This window comes from Carcharodon carcharias, chromosome 6, assembly GCF_017639515.1.
Source record: "Carcharodon carcharias isolate sCarCar2 chromosome 6, sCarCar2.pri, whole genome shotgun sequence".
NCBI lineage: Eukaryota > Metazoa > Chordata > Chondrichthyes > Lamniformes > Lamnidae > Carcharodon > Carcharodon carcharias.
Window position 1 is genome coordinate 193,310,938 of NC_054472.1, and position 19,898 is coordinate 193,330,835.

General features: G+C 36.5%; 2 protein-coding genes across 5 annotated transcripts in view; both read left to right on the plus strand.

Moving 5' to 3' along the window:
• Nucleotides 1-14,376, plus strand: part of LOC121278871 (collagen alpha-1(I) chain-like) — a 139,745-nt gene extending 125,369 nt beyond the window's left edge. Inside the window, exon 2 of the mRNA XM_041189329.1 lies at nt 13,155-14,376. Within this exon, the coding sequence (XP_041045263.1) occupies nt 13,155-14,376 (1,222 nt within the window). The remainder of the gene's footprint in view (nt 1-13,154) is intronic.
• Nucleotides 13,116-19,898, plus strand: part of LOC121279294 (nucleolar transcription factor 1-like) — a 164,309-nt gene continuing 157,526 nt past the window's right edge. For all 4 annotated transcript variants that reach the window (XM_041190432.1, XM_041190430.1, XM_041190431.1 and 1 more), the window contains exon 1: nt 13,116-13,242. The gene's annotated coding sequence lies outside the window, so the exon portion shown is untranslated. The remainder of the gene's footprint in view (nt 13,243-19,898) is intronic.

Genomic DNA, 19,898 nt, shown 5'->3' on the forward strand with positions numbered 1-19,898 from the left:
ATTCACACTATAGATTAGAGAATCTATATGGGGTATAATGATATATTCACACTATAGATTAGAGAATCTATATGGGGTATAATGATATATTCACACTATAGATTAGAGAATCTATATGGGGTATAATGATATATTCACACTATAGATTAGAGAATCTATATGGGGTATAATGATATATTCACACTATAGATTAGAGAATCTATATGGGGTATAATGATATATTCACACTATAGATTAGAGAATCTATATGGGGTATAATGATATATTCACACTATAGATTAGAGAATCTATATGGGGTATAATGATATATTCACACTATAGATTAGAGAATCTATATGGGGTATAATGATATATTCACACTATAGATTAGAGAATCTATATGGGGTATAATGATATATTCACACTATAGATTAGAGAATCTATATGGGGTATAATGATATATTCACACTATAGATTAGAGAATCTATATGGGGTATAATGATATATTCACACTATAGATTAGAGAATCTATATGGGGTATAATGATATATTCACACTATAGATTAGAGAATCTATATGGGGTATAATGATATATTCACACTATAGATTAGAGAATCTATATGGGGTATAATGATATATTCACACTATAGATTAGAGAATCTATATGGGGTATAATGATATATTCACACTATAGATTAGAGAATCTATATGGGGTATAATGATATATTCACACTATAGATTAGAGAATCTATATGGGGTATAATGATATATTCACACTATAGATTAGAGAATCTATATGGGGTATAATGATATATTCACACTATAGATTAGAGAATCTATATGGGGTATAATGATATATTCACACTATAGATTAGAGAATCTATATGGGGTATAATGATATATTCACACTATAGATTAGAGAATCTATATGGGGTATAATGATATATTCACACTATAGATTAGAGAATCTATATGGGGTATAATGATATATTCACACTATAGATTAGAGAATCTATATGGGGTATAATGATATATTCACACTATAGATTAGAGAATCTATATGGGGTATAATGATATATTCACACTATAGATTAGAGAATCTATATGGGGTATAATGATATATTCACACTATAGATTAGAGAATCTATATGGGGTATAATGATATATTCACACTATAGATTAGAGAATCTATATGGGGTATAATGATATATTCACACTATAGATTAGAGAATCTATATGGGGTATAATGATATATTCACACTATAGATTAGAGAATCTATATGGGGTATAATGATATATTCACACTATAGATTAGAGAATCTATATGGGGTATAATGATATATTCACACTATAGATTAGAGAATCTATATGGGGTATAATGATATATTCACACTATAGATTAGAGAATCTATATGGGGTATAATGATATATTCACACTATAGATTAGAGAATCTATATGGGGTATAATGATATATTCACACTATAGATTAGAGAATCTATATGGGGTATAATGATATATTCACACTATAGATTAGAGAATCTATATGGGGTATAATGATATATTCACACTATAGATTAGAGAATCTATATGGGGTATAATGATATATTCACACTATAGATTAGAGAATCTATATGGGGTATAATGATATATTCACACTATAGATTAGAGAATCTATATGGGGTATAATGATATATTCACACTATAGATTAGAGAATCTATATGGGGTATAATGATATATTCACACTATAGATTAGAGAATCTATATGGGGTATAATGATATATTCACACTATAGATTAGAGAATCTATATGGGGTATAATGATATATTCACACTATAGATTAGAGAATCTATATGGGGTATAATGATATATTCACACTATAGATTAGAGAATCTATATGGGGTATAATGATATATTCACACTATAGATTAGAGAATCTATATGGGGTATAATGATATATTCACACTATAGATTAGAGAATCTATATGGGGTATAATGATATATTCACACTATAGATTAGAGAATCTATATGGGGTATAATGATATATTCACACTATAGATTAGAGAATCTATATGGTGTATAAAGATATATTCACACTATAGATTAGAGAATCTATATGGGGTATAATGATATATTCACACTATAGATTAGAGAATCTATATGGGGTATAATGATATATTCACACTATAGATTAGAGAATCTATATGGGGTATAATGATATATTCACACTATAGATTAGAGAATCTATATGGGGTATAATGATATATTCACACTATAGATTAGAGAATCTATATGGGGTATAATGATATATTCACACTATAGATTAGAGAATCTATATGGTGTATAATGATATATTCACACTATAGATTAGAGAATCTATATGGGGTATAATGATATATTCACACTATAGATTAGAGAATCTATATGGGGTATAATGATATATTCACACTATAGATTAGAGAATCTATATGGGGTATAATGATATATTCACACTATAGATTAGAGAATCTATATGGGGTATAATGATATATTCACTCTATAGATTAGAGAATCTATATGGTGTATAATGATATATTCACACTATAGATTAGAGAATCTATATGGGGTATAATGATATATTCACACTATAGATTAGAGAATCTATATGGGGTATAATGATATATTCACACTATAGATTAGAGAATCTATATGGTGTATAATGATATATTCACACTATAGATTAGAGAATCTATATGGGGTATAATGATATATTCACACTATAGATTAGAGAATCTATATGGGGTATAATGATATATTCACACTATAGATTAGAGAATCTATATGGGGTATAATGATATATTCACACTATAGATTAGAGAATCTATATGGGGTATAATGATATATTCACACTATAGATTAGAGAATCTATATGGGGTATAATGATATATTCACACTATAGATTAGAGAATCTATATGGGGTATAATGATATATTCACACTATAGATTAGAGAATCTATATGGGGTATAATGATATATTCACACTATAGATTAGAGAATCTATATGGGGTATAATGATATATTCACACTATAGATTAGAGAATCTATATGGGTATAATGATATATTCACACTATAGATTAGAGAATCTATATGGGGTATGATGATATATTCACACCATAGATTAGAGAATCTATATGGGGTATATGATATATTCACACTATAGATTAGAGAATCTATATGGGGTATAATGATATATTCACACTATAGATTAGAGAATCTATATGGGGTATAATGATATATTCACACTATAGATTAGAGAATCTATATGGGGTATAATGATATATTCACACTATAGATTAGAGAATCTATATGGGGTATAATGATATATTCACACTATAGATTAGAGAATCTATATGGGGTATAATGATATATTCACACTATAGATTAGAGAATCTATATGGGGTATAATGATATATTCACACTATAGATTAGAGAATCTATATGGGGTATAATGATATATTCACACTATAGATTAGAGAATCTATATGGGGTATAATGATATATTCACACTATAGATTAGAGAATCTATATGGGGTATAATGATATATTCACACTATAGATTAGAGAATCTATATGGGGTATAATGATATATTCACACTATAGATTAGAGAATCTATATGGGGTATAATGATATATTCACACTATAGATTAGAGAATCTATATGGTGTATAATGATATATTCACACTATAGATTAGAGAATCTATATGTGTATAATGATATATTCACACTATAGATTAGAGAATCTATATGGTGTATAATGATATATTCACACTATAGATTAGAGAATCTATATGGGGTATAATTATATATTCACACTATAGATTAGAGAATCTATATGGGTATAATGATATTATCACACTATAGATTAGAGAATCTATATGGGGTATAATGATATATTCACACTATATATTAGTGAATCTATATGGTGTATAATGATATATTCACACTATAGATTAGAGAATCTATATGGGATATAATGATATATTCACACTATAGATTAGAGAATCTATATGGGGTATAATGATATATTCACACTATAGATTAGAGAATCTATATGGGGTATAATGATATATTCACACTATAGATTAGAGAATCTATATGGTGTATAATGATATATTCACACTATAGATTAGAGAATCTATATGGGGTATAATGATATATTCACACTATAGATTAGAGAATCTATATGGTGTATAATGATATATTCACACTATAGATTAGAGAATCTATATGGTGTATAATGATATATTCACACTATAGATTAGAGAATCTATATGGTGTATAATGATATATTCACACTATAGATTAGAGAATCTATATGGGATATAATGATATATTCACACTATAGATTAGAGAATCTATATGGGTATAATGATATTATCACACTATAGATTAGAGAATCTATATGGGGTATAATGATATATTCACACTATATATTAGTGAATCTATATGGTGTATAATGATATATTCACACTATAGATTAGAGAATCTATATGGGGTATAATGATATATTCACACTATAGATTAGAGAATCTATATGGGTATAATGATATATTCACACTATAGATTAGAGAATCTATATGGGTATAATGATATATTCACACTATAGATTAGAGAATCTATATGGGGTATAATGATATATTCACACTATAGATTAGAGAATCTATATGGGTTTAATGATATTATCACACTATAGATTAGAGAATCTATATGGTGTATAATGATATATTCACACTATAGATTAGAGAATCTATATGGGGTATAATGATATATTCACACTATAGATTAGAGAATCTATATGGGTATAATGATATATTCACACTATAGATTAGAGAATCTATATGGGGTATAATGATATATTCACACTATAGATTAGAGAATCTATATGGGGTATAATGATATATTCACACTATAGATTAGAGAATCTATATGGTGTATAATGATATATTCACACTATAGATTAGAGAATCTATATGGGGTATAATGATATATTCACACTATAGATTAGAGAATCTATATGGGGTATAATGATATATTCACACTATAGATTAGAGAATCTATATGGGGTATAATGATATATTCACACTATAGATTAGAGAATCTATATGGGGTATAATGATATATTCACACTATAGATTAGAGAATCTATATGGGGTATAATGATATATTCACACTATAGATTAGAGAATCTATATGGGGTATAATGATATATTCACACTATAGATTAGAGAATCTATATGGGGTATAATGATATATTCACACTATAGATTAGAGAATCTATATGGGGTATAATGATATATTCACACTATAGATTAGAGAATCTATATGGGGTATAATGATATATTCACACTATAGATTAGAGAATCTATATGGGGTATAATGATATATTCACACTATAGATTAGAGAATCTATATGGGGTATAATGATATATTCACACTATAGATTAGAGAATCTATATGGGGTATAATGATATATTCACACTATAGATTAGAGAATCTATATGGGGTATAATGATATATTCACACTATAGATTAGAGAATCTATATGGGGTATAATGATATATTCACACTATAGATTAGAGAATCTATATGGGGTATAATGATATATTCACACTATAGATTAGAGAATCTATATGGGGTATAATGATATATTCACACTATAGATTAGAGAATCTATATGGGGTATAATGATATATTCACACTATAGATTAGAGAATCTATATGGGGTATAATGATATATTCACACTATAGATTAGAGAATCTATATGGGGTATAATGATATATTCACACTATAGATTAGAGAATCTATATGGGGTATAATGATATATTCACACTATAGATTAGAGAATCTATATGGGGTATAATGATATATTCACACTATAGATTAGAGAATCTATATGGGGTATAATGATATATTCACACTATAGATTAGAGAATCTATATGGGGTATAATGATATATTCACACTATAGATTAGAGAATCTATATGGGGTATAATGATATATTCACACTATAGATTAGAGAATCTATATGGGGTATAATGATATATTCACACTATAGATTAGAGAATCTATATGGGGTATAATGATATATTCACACTATAGATTAGAGAATCTATATGGGGTATAATGATATATTCACACTATAGATTAGAGAATCTATATGGGGTATAATGATATATTCACACTATAGATTAGAGAATCTATATGGGGTATAATGATATATTCACACTATAGATTAGAGAATCTATATGGGGTATAATGATATATTCACACTATAGATTAGAGAATCTATATGGGGTATAATGATATATTCACACTATAGATTAGAGAATCTATATGGGGTATAATGATATATTCACACTATAGATTAGAGAATCTATATGGGGTATAATGATATATTCACACTATAGATTAGAGAATCTATATGGGGTATAATGATATATTCACACTATAGATTAGAGAATCTATATGGGGTATAATGATATATTCACACTATAGATTAGAGAATCTATATGGGGTATAATGATATATTCACACTATAGATTAGAGAATCTATATGGGGTATAATGATATATTCACACTATAGATTAGAGAATCTATATGGGGTATAATGATATATTCACACTATAGATTAGAGAATCTATATGGGGTATAATGATATATTCACACTATAGATTAGAGAATCTATATGGGGTATAATGATATATTCACACTATAGATTAGAGAATCTATATGGGGTATAATGATATATTCACACTATAGATTAGAGAATCTATATGGTGTATAATGATATATTCACACTATAGATTAGAGAATCTATATGGGGTATAATGATATATTCACACTATAGATTAGAGAATCTATATGGTGTATAATGATATATTCACACTATAGATTAGAGAATCTATATGGGGTATAATGATATATTCACACTGTAGATTAGAGAATCTATATGGGGTATAATGATATATTCACACTATAGATTAGAGAATCTATATGGGGTATAATGATATATTCACACTATAGATTAGAGAATCTATATGGGGTATAATGATATATTCACACTATAGATTAGAGAATCTATATGGGGTATAATGATATATTCACACTATAGATTAGAGAATCTATATGGGGTATAATGATATATTCACACTATAGATTAGAGAATCTATATGGGGTATAATGATATATTCACACTATAGATTAGAGAATCTATATGGGGTATAATGATATATTCACACTATAGATTAGAGAATCTATATGGGGTATAATGATATATTCACACTATAGATTAGAGAATCTATATGGTGTATAATGATATATTCACACTATAGATTAGAGAATCTATATGGGGTATAATGATATATTCACACTATAGATTAGAGAATCTATATGGTGTATAATGATATATTCACACTATAGATTAGAGAATCTATATGGTGTATAATGATATATTCACACTATAGATTAGAGAATCTATATGGGGTATAATGATATATTCACACTATAGATTAGAGAATCTATATGGGGTATAATGATATATTCACACTATAGATTAGAGAATCTATATGGGGTATAATGATATATTCACACTATAGATTAGAGAATCTATATGGGGTATAATGATATATTCACACTATAGATTAGAGAATCTATATGGGTATAATGATATATTCACACTATAGATTAGAGAATCTATATGGGGTATAATGATATATTCACACTATAGATTAGAGAATCTATATGGGGTATAATGATATATTCACACTATAGATTAGAGAATCTATATGGTGTATAATGATATATTCACACTATAGATTAGAGAATCTATATGGGGCATAATGATATATTCACACTGTAGATTAGAGAATCTATATGGGGTATAATGATATATTCACACTATAGATTAGAGAATCTATATGGTGTATAATGATATATTCACACTATAGATTAGAGAATCTATATGGGGTATAATGATATATTCACACTATAGATTAGAGAATCTATATGGGGTATAATGATATATTCACACTATAGATTAGAGAATCTATATGGGGTATAATGATATATTCACACTATAGATTAGAGAATCTATATGGGGTATAATGATATATTCACACTATAGATTAGAGAATCTATATGGGGTATAATGATATATTCACACTATAGATTAGAGAATCTATATGGGGTATAATGATATATTCACACTATAGATTAGAGAATCTATATGGGGTATAATGATATATTCACACTATAGATTAGAGAATCTATATGGTGTATAATGATATATTCACACTATAGATTAGAGAATCTATATGGGGTATAATGATATATTCACACTATAGATTAGAGAATCTATATGGGGTATAATGATATATTCACACTATAGATTAGAGAATCTATATGGGGTATAATGATATATTCACACTATAGATTAGAGAATCTATATGGGGTATAATGATATATTCACACTATAGATTAGAGAATCTATATGGGGTATAATGATATATTCACACTATAGATTAGAGAATCTATATGGGGTATAATGATATATTCACACTATAGATTAGAGAATCTATATGGGGTATAATGATATATTCACACTATAGATTAGAGAATCTATATGGGGTATAATGATATATTCACACTATAGATTAGAGAATCTATATGGGGTATAATGATATATTCACACTATAGATTAGAGAATCTATATGGGGTATAATGATATATTCACACTATAGATTAGAGAATCTATATGGGGTATAATGATATATTCACACTATAGATTAGAGAATCTATATGGGGTATAATGATATATTCACACTATAGATTAGAGAATCTATATGGGGTATAATGATATATTCACACTATAGATTAGAGAATCTATATGGGGTATAATGATATATTCACACTATAGATTAGAGAATCTATATGGGGTATAATGATATATTCACACTATAGATTAGAGAATCTATATGGGGTATAATGATATATTCACACTATAGATTAGAGAATCTATATGGGGTATAATGATATATTCACACTATAGATTAGAGAATCTATATGGGGTATAATGATATATTCACACTATAGATTAGAGAATCTATATGGGGTATAATGATATATTCACACTATAGATTAGAGAATCTATATGGGGTATAATGATATATTCACACTATAGATTAGAGAATCTATATGGGGTATAATGATATATTCACACTATAGATTAGAGAATCTATATGGGGTATAATGATATATTCACACTATAGATTAGAGAATCTATATGGGTATAATGATATATTCACACTATAGATTAGAGAATCTATATGGGGTATAATGATATATTCACACTATAGATTAGAGAATCTATATGGGGTATAATGATATATTCACACTATAGATTAGAGAATCTATATGGTGTATAATGATATATTCACACTATAGATTAGAGAATCTATATGGTGTATAATGATATATTTACACTATAGATTAGAGAATCTATATGGTTTATAATTATATATTCACACTATAGATTAGAGAATCTATATGGGTATAATGATATTATCACACTATAGATTAGAGAATCTATATGGGGTATAATGATATATTCACACTATATATTAGTGAATCTATATGGTGTATAATGATATATTCACACTATAGATTAGAGAATCTATATGGGATATAATGATATATTCACACTATAGATTAGAGAATCTATATGGTGTATAATGATATATTCACACTATAGATTAGAGAATCTATATGGTGTATAATGATATATTCACACTATAGATTAGAGAATCTACATGGTGTATAATGATATATTCACACTATAGATTAGAGAATCTATATGGTGTATAATGATATATTCACACTATAGATTAGAGAATCTATATGGGATATAATGATATATTCACACTATAGATTAGAGAATCTATATGGGATATAATGATATATTCACACTATAGATTAGAGAATCTATATGGTGTATAATGATATATTCACACTATAGATTAGAGAATCTATATGGTGTATAATGATATATTCACACTATAGATTAGAGAATCTATATGGTGTATAATGATATATTCACACTATAGATTAGAGAATCTATATGGGATATAATGATATATTCACACTATAGATTAGAGAATCTATATGGTGTATAATGATATATTCACACTATAGATTAGAGAATCTATGTGCTGTATAATTATATATTCACACTATAGCTTATAGAATCTATATGGGATATAATGATATATTCACACTATAGCTTAGAGAATCTATATGGGATATAATGATATATTCACACTATAGATTAGAGAATCTATATGCTGTATAATGATATATTCACACTATAGATTAGAGAATCTATATGCTGTATAATGATATATTCACACTATAGATCAGAGAATCTATATGGGATATAATGATATATTCACACTGTAGATTAGAGAATCTATATGGTGCATAATGATATATTCACACTATAGATTAGAGAATCGATATGGTGTATAATGATATATTCACACTATAGTTTAGAGAATCTATATGGTGTATAATGATATATTCACACTATAGATTAGAGAATCTATATGGTGTATAATGATATATTCACACTATAGATTAGAGAATCTATATGGTGTATAATGATATATTCACACTATAGATTAGAGAATCTATATGGGGTATAATGATATATTCACACTATAGATTAGATAATCTATATGGTGTATAATGATATATTCACACTATAGATTAGAGAATCTATATGGGGTATAATGATATATTCACACTATAGATTAGAGAATCTATATGGGGTATAATGATATATTCACACTATAGATTAGAGAATCTATATGGTGTATAATGATATATTCACACTATAGATTAGATAATCTATATGGGGTATAATGATATATTCACACTATAGATTAGATAATCTATATGGGGTATAATGATATATTCACACTATAGATTAGAGAATCTATATGGGGTATAATGATATATTCACACTATAGATTAGAGAATCTATATGGGGTATAATGATATATTCACACTATAGATTAGAGAATCTATATGGGGTATAATGATATATTCACACTATAGATTAGAGAATCTATATGGGGTATAATGATATATTCACACTATAGATTAGAGAATCTATATGGGGTATAATGATATATTCACACTATAGATTAGAGAATCTATATGGGGTATAATGATATATTCACACTATAGATTAGATAATCTATATGGTGTATAATGATATATTCACACTATAGATTAGAGAATCTATATGGGGTATAATGATATATTCACACTATAGATTAGAGAATCTATATGGGGTATAATGATATATTCACACTATAGATTAGAGAATCTATATGGGGTATAATGATATATTCACACTATAGATTAGAGAATCTATATGGGGTATAATGATATATTCACACTATAGATTAGAGAATCTATATGGGGTATAATGATATATTCACACTATAGATTAGAGAATCTATATGGGGTATAATGATATATTCACACTATAGATTAGAGAATCTATATGGGGTATAATGATATATTCACACTATAGATTAGAGAATCTATATGGGGTATAATGATATATTCACACTATAGATTAGAGAATCTATATGGGGTATAATGATATATTCACACTATAGATTAGAGAATCTATATGGGGTATAATGATATATTCACACTATAGATTAGAGAATCTATATGGGGTATAATGATATATTCACACTATAGATTAGAGAATCTATATGGGGTATAATGATATATTCACACTATAGATTAGATAATCTATATGGGGTATAATGATATATTCACACTATAGATTAGAGAATCTATATGGGGTATAATGATATATTCACACTATAGATTAGAGAATCTATATGGGGTATAATGATATATTCACACTATAGATTAGAGAATCTATATGGGGTATAATGATATATTCACACTATAGATTAGAGAATCTATATGGTGTATAATGATACATTCACACTATAGATTAGAGAATCTATATGGGGTATAATGATACATTCACACTATAGATTAGAGAATCTATATGGGGTATAATGATATATTCACACTATAGATTAGAGAATCTATATGGTGTATAATGATATATTCACACTATAGATTAGAGAATCTATATGGTGTATAATGATATATTCACACTATAGATTAGAGAATCTATATGGGGTATAATGATATTATCACACTATAGATTAGAGAATCTATATGGGGTATAATGATATATTCACACTATAGATTAGAGAATCTATATGGGGTATAATGATATATTTACACTATAGATTAGAGAATCTATATGGTGTATAATGATATATTCACACTATAGATTAGAGAATCTATATGGTGTATAATGATATATTCACACTATAGATTAGAGAATCTATATGGGGTATAATGATATATTCACACTGTAGATTAGAGAATCTATATGGGGTATGATGATATATTCACACTATAGATTAGAGAATCTATATGGGGTATAATGATATATTCACACTATAGATTAGAGAATCTATATGGGGTATAATGATATATTCACACTGTAGATTAGAGAATCTATATGGGGTATGATGATATATTTACTCTATAGATTAGAGAATCTATATGGGGTATAATGATATATTCACACTATAGATTAGAGAATCTATATGGGGTATAATGATATATTCACACTGTAGATTAGAGAATCTATATGGGGTATGATGATATATTTACTCTATAGATTAGAGAATCTATATGGGGTATGATGATATATTTACTCTATAGATTAGAGAATCTATATGGGGTATAATGATATATTCACACTATAGATTAGAGAATCTATATGGGGTATAATGATATATTCACACTATAGATTAGAGAATCTATATGGGGTATGATGATATATTCACACTATAGATTAGAGAATCTATATGGGGTATAATGATATATTCACACTATAGATTAGAGAATCTATATGGTGTATAATGATATATTCACACTATAGATTAGAGAATCTATATGGTGTATAATGATATATTCACACTATAGCTGAGGGATCCTATGGATTAAGCCGCTGGGTATTTGCTCAGTTCCCCTCCCTCTGTGGCGGCGGCGGCGGGATCGGGCCCGGGGCGGAGCCGCTTCACTCACTGGCGGTCGGAGCGCGGCTTCCAGCAGGTGAGGCCCGGGGAGAGGCCGGGGTCCGGGGTCCGGGGAGAGGCCGGGGTCCGGGGTCCGGGGAGAGGCCGGGGTCCGGGGAGAGGCCGGGGTCCGGGGTCCGGGGAGAGGCCGGGGTCCGGGGTCCGGGGAGAGGCCGGGGTCCGGGGAGAGGCCGGGGTCCGGGGAGAGGCCGGGGTCCGGGGAGAGGCCGGGGTCCGGGGAGAGGCCGGGGTCCGGAGTCCGGGGAGAGGCCGGGGTCCGGGGTCCGGGGAGAGGCCGGGGTCCGGGGAGAGGCCGGGGTCCGGAGTCCGGGGAGAGGCCGGGGTCCGGGGTCCGGGGAGAGGCCGGGGTCCGGGGTCCGGGGAGAGGCCGGGGTCCGGGGTCCGGGGAGAGGCCGGGGTCCGGGGAGAGGCCGGGGTCCGGGGAGAGGCCGGGGTCCGGGCAGAGGCCGGGGTCCGGGGTCCGGGGAGAGGCCGGGGTCCGGGGAGAGGCCGGGGTCCGGGCAGAGGCCGGGGTCCGGGGTCCGGGGAGAGGCCGGGGTCCGGGGAGAGGCCGGGGTCCGGGGTCCGGGGAGAGGCCGGGGTCCGGGGTCCGGGGAGAGGCCGGGGTCCGGGGTCCGGGGAGAGGCCGGGGTCCGGGGTCCGGGGAGAGGCCGGGGTCCGGGGAGAGGCCGGGGTCCGGGGTCCGGGGAGAGGCCGGGGTCCGGGGTCCGGGGAGAGGCCGGGGTCCGGGGTCCGGGGAGAGGCCGGGGTCCGGGGAGAGGCCGGGGTCCGGGGAGAGGCCGGGGTCCGGGCAGAGGCCGGGGTCCGGGGTCCGGGGAGAGGCCGGGGTCCGGGGAGAGGCCGGGGTCCGGGCAGAGGCCGGGGTCCGGGGTCCGGGGAGAGGCCGGGGTCCGGGGTCCGGGGAGAGGCCGGGGTCCGGGGTCCGGGGAGAGGCCGGGGTCCGGGGAGAGGCCGGGGTCCGGGGTCCGGGGAGAGGCCGGGGTCCGGGGTCCGGGGAGAGGCCGGGGTCCGGAGTCCGGTGTCCGGGGGTCCGGCCTGGCAGCCGCGCGGCCCGAGGCCCCCGGAAGCCGCGGACTCGGCTGCAGTTTGTCCCCGGCCTGGAGGACCTGTCGCCGGCCTCAGGCCTGGAGGGAGGCGGAGGCCCGAGTGAAGCCTGGGTCTCTCCTGAGAGAGGGACTCGGTCTCCTCCTGTGGCTGGAGCCTGACCCGGGGTCTGGACAGTGACACAGCTGCATTTTTATAGCGCCTTTCCCAACCTCAGGAGGTCCCGGAGCCAATGGGGCAACAGCTGTGTGCACAGCAAGATCCCACTAACAGCAATGTGACTGGACCGTGTCCGCCCCCCTCCCGGGTTTGAATCAGCGACTCCGGATCTTTTACACCCGCCCGCGTCTACGGATGTGGCCTCGGTTTAACATCTCATCTGAAAAATGGCATCGCTGACAGTGCAGCTCTCCCTCAGACGGTGCAGCTCTCCCTCGGACCGTGCGGCTCTCCCTCGGCACCGACCCTCGGACCGTGCGGCTCTCCCTCGGCACCGACCCTCGGACCGTGCGGCTCTCCCTCGGCACCGACCCTCGGACCGTGCGGCTCTCCCTCGGCACCGACCCTCGGACCGTGCGGCTCTCCCTCGGCACCGACCCTCGGACCGTGCGGCTCTCCCTCGGCACCGACCCTCGGACCGTGCGGCTCTCCCTCGGCACCGACCCTCGGACCGTGCGGCTCTCCCTCGGCACCGACCCTCGGACCGTGCGGCTCTCCCTCGGCACCGACCCTCGGACCGTGCGGCTCTCCCTCGGCACCGACCCTCGGACCGTGCGGCTCTCCCTCGGCACCGACCCTCGGACCGTGCGGCTCTCCCTCGGCACCGACCCTCGGACCGTGCGGCTCTCCCTCGGCACCGACCCTCGGACCGTGCGGCTCTCCCTCGGCACCGACCCTCGGACCGTGCGGCTCTCCCTCGGCACCGACCCTCGGACCGTGCGGCTCTCCCTCAGCACCGACCCTTGGAGGGTGCTGCTCTACCTCAGCGCCGACCCTCAGACAATGCGGCACTCCCTCGGCACTGACCCTTGGACGATGCCACCCTCCCTCAGCGCCGACCCTCAGACATTGCAGCTCTCCCTCGGCGCCGACCCTCGGACAGTGCAGCTCTCCCTCAGTGCCGACCCTCGGACGATGAGGCTCTCCCTCAGCACCGACCCTCGGATGATGCTGCGCTCCCTCAGCATAAGCTGTGGGACTTGAACCCAGAATTCTGTGACTTGGTGGCAATTAACTGAACCATAACTGATGCTTGGTGCAGCCTATTCCAGTTTTACGGCCAATCATTGGAGTTTCTGCCCTCTTTCCCAGTCTGCCTGGCTCTTTACCGAATTCCTGCTGGATAAATACCTGGTCTGGTTCTTGTCAGACTGTTCACAGGGTTCCAGGATTGTCTTCAGACCTATTATTGAAAGGCTACAATTAGCCTTGGTGTCCCTCGGTCAGCAAGTATTCATCCTCCTGATCGTGGAATCCCTGCTTGGACATGAGCAGCCTCATTGGTGGAAGATTCATAGAATAGAAATAATGAATGGATGCAGCACAGTTGGAGGCCATTCAGCCCACCGTCCCTGTGCTGGCTCTTTGGAGGACCAATTCACCTAGTGCTGCACCCCTGCCTTTTCCCTGTACCCCTGCAAATTTTTCCTTTATGGATAATGATCCAACTTCCTTTTGAATACCTCAGTTGAATCTGCCTCTATTGCACTCTCAGGGAGTGAATTCACGATCCTAACTACTCGCTGCATGAAAAGTTTCTCTTGTGTCTTCATTGCTTCCTTTGCCGGTTAACTTAAATCTGTGCTTAAATTGCTGACTCTCAATCCTTCCACCAATGGGAGCAGTTTCTCTCTACCTACACTGTTCAGACTTTTCATGATTTTGATTACCTCCATCAAATCCCCTCTCAACCTTCTCCAAGGAAAACAGTCCTGAATTATCATTTGTAGAAGTTTCCCCACCATCAAAGTTAAACTGACTAGCCTGTGGTTGCTGGGCTTATCTTTACACCCTTTTTTGAACAAGGCTGTAAAATGTTTACAATTCTCCAGTGCTCTGGAGCCATCCCCGAGTCTAAGGAAGACTGAAAAATTATGGCCAGTGCCTCTACTGTCGTGTCCGTCAGTATTCTTGATACATCTCATCTGGTATTGGTGCCTTATCGACTTTCAGTACAGATAGCTTATCTAATACCTCCTCTTTATCAATTCTAAATCCTTCAAGTGTCCTCTTTCACCATGACCAGAGCAGCACCTTCTTCCTTTGTAAAGGCAGGTCCAAAGTATTCATTGAATACCTCAGCCCTGCCCTTACCTCCATGTGTAAATCCTCTTTATGGTCACTAATCAGCCCTACTCCTCCTCTTACCACCCTTTTCCATTTATATGTCAATAGAAAACTATAGGATTTCCTTTTATGTTAGATTTTATGTTGTCTTCTCATACTCTCTCTTTACTTTTCTTTTTGGTTTTTTTTAATTCCCCTCTATATTCAGCCTGGTTCTCAGTTGTATTATCCATCTGACATAAGCACACTTTTTCTGCTTTATCTTTACCTCCATCCCTTCTGTTATCCAGGGAGCTCTGGATTTATTTGCTCTGACTTTCCCCTTTGTGGGAATATCCTTACCTGGTCTGGCCCACAAGCGACTTCAGACTCACAGCAATGTGGTTGACTCTTAAATGCCCTCTGCAAAGGCCAAGCAAACCACTCAGTTCAAGGGCAATTAGGGATGGGCAACAAATGCTGGCTTTGCCAGCAATGGTCACGTTCCATGAAAGAATCACAGAATTATTACGATGCTGAAGGAGGCCATTCTGCCCATCATGTCTGCATGGGCTCTCCAAATGAGCATTTTGACTCAGTGCCAATCTCCTGCCTTTTCCCTGTACCCCTGCACCTTGTTTCCATTTAAAATAATCATCTAATGCCCTCTTGAACGCCTCGACTGAACCTGCCCCCACCACACTCCCAGGCAGTGCATTCTAGACCTGAACCACTCACTGTGTGAAAAATGTTTTTCCTCACATCTTATTTGCTTCTTTTACAAATCAATTTAAACCTGTGCCATCTCATTCTCGATTCTTTTAGGAGCAGGAACAATTTCTCCCTATCTATTCTGTCCAGCCCCCTCATGAATTTGAACATCTCTATCAAATCTTCTCTTAGCCTTCTCCTCTTCAAGGAAAACAGTCTCAACCTCTCCAATCCATCTTCATAACTAAGGTTTCTCATCCCTGGAAACGTTCTTGTAAACCTCTTCTGCACTCTCTCCAATGCATTTGCATCCTTCCTATAGCATGGTGCCCAGAATTGTACACAATACTCCAGCTGAAGTCTAAGTAGTCTTCTACACCAATTCAGCACAACTGCCTTGCTCTTTACTATGTGTTCCTTAATAAAGGCCAGGATACTGTATATTTTATTGACTGCTCTCTCCACCTGGTCCTGCCACCTTTATGATTTATGCACAGATACACCCAGGTCCCTCTGTTCCTGCATTTCCTTTAGAATTGTGCCCCTTATTTTATATTGTCTCTCCATGTTCTTCCTACCAAAATGAATCACCTCACACTTTTCTGCATTGAACTTCATCTGCCACCTATCTGCCCACTCCACCAACTTGTCTATGTCCTTTTGAAGTTCTATACTGTCCTCCTCATAGTTTACAATGCTTCCAAGTTTCGTATCATCCACAAACTTTGAAATTGTCCCCTGCACATCAAAACCTAGATCATTAATATGTTATCAGGAAAAGTAAAGGTCTCAATAATGACCCTACGGGGAACTCCACTACAGACCTTTCTCCAGCTCAAAAAATATCCATTGACCATTACTCTCTGCTTCCTATTACTCAGCCAATTTTGTATCCACATTGTTACTGTTCCTTTTATTCCATAGACTATAACTTTTCTCACAAGTCTGTTGTGTGGCACTGTATTGAATGCCCTTTGAAAGTCTATGTACACCACATTAACAGCATTACCCTCATCAAACCTTCTCTGTTGCTTCTTCAAAAAAACTCTGGCAAGTTAGTTAAACATGATTTTCCCTTAAGATTCTTCCTAATCAACTCACGTTTTTTTCATGTGACTATTAATTCTATCCCTGATTAAAAAAAACGCTATAATTTTTGCCCTTCTCTGTAATTTCCTTCCAAGTTTGTTCCTCTACATCCTTCTCACCAGTTGGTGGCCTATAGATTATGATGAGCAATGTGATCGCACCTTTTTGTTCCTTAGCTCTAGCCAAATAAGTTCTGTCCTTGATCCCTCTGGGACATCCTCTTTCTCCAGCTCTGCAATGCTCTCCTTAATCAATACAGCCATCCCCCTCCCACTTTTCTTCCTTTCCTATCTTTCCTGAACACTTTGTATCCGGGAATATTTAACAGCCAGTCCTGCCCTTCCTTGAGCCAGGTCTCTGTTATCACCACAACATCATATTTCCACATGGAAATCTGTGCCTGTAACTCAGCAGTCTTATTTACCACACTCCACACTCTCGCATACATGCACTGTAACCCTGATTTAGACTTTAATTACTTTCCCTGTTATACTGAGCCCACCTTACTAACATACGAACATACAAAATTAGAGCACAAATAGGCTATTCAGCCTCTCTGCCCTGCCATTCAATAAGATCATGGTTGATCTGTTTGTGTTCCATGTTCAAATGCAGCAAGACCCGGACAATATCCAGGTTTGGGCTGACAAGGCACAAGTGAAAGTCATATCACATCAAGTGCCAGGCAATGACCGTCTCCAACAAGAGAGAATCTAACCATTGTTCCTTGACATTCAATGGCATTACCACCACTGAATCCCCCATTGTCAACATCCTAAAGGTTACCTTTGACCAGAAACTGAACTGGACCAGCCACGCGGGTACAGCTGAAGCCCAGCGGTTCCCTGGCATCAGGGGTGGCTCTTCAGGGCCCTGTGAACGAGTGCCTGCTGGTAAATCTAAGGTTGAACAAGGACATGTCATTAGTTAAAGTCATCACACTGTCACTGTGTGTGCCAGCCACCCTGGTGAGACAATGATCCACATTACGGTGCCATTGTCTGTCAGAGATCCATGGGGACTCCAGGTTTGAGGCTCCCATCAATGAAGAGGCGACACTAGAATGTTTGCACAATCCAAAACTCTCACCTCTGCGCACCGCACTCTTACCTTCCTCTGACACCCTGGCCTCTCCAGCACGAGATGAACGAGGAGAGTGGCTGCTCTCCAGTTCCAGGGTTTCCAGCTCAAATCTGGTCAATATTAGCAGGTTTGACAGTCCTCCCCATGTCCGTGACATCTCAAATTGGTTATATGGCTCGTTTTCTCCTGAAAGGACAGAGGAGCATTGATGAGTGCACTCTCTACCTGCAGCCCCATTGCAGCCTGGCCGATCCCAGCTGAGGAACAGCTCACAGGGCAAATCCGAGTCGTGGCCCTCGAGCCACAAGACTCTCAGTCCCAGCAGCCAGGACTCAGCCCCTTGGCCAGCTCCAGCGTCAGCGACAGTCGGCACTCAGACTCTAACACCCCTGAGCTCCACGGGGAGACAGCCAGACCGTAACACTTCACTACACTGATCCATGCCAGCAGGGTACTCACCCTTCTCGGGCACAGCAGCTC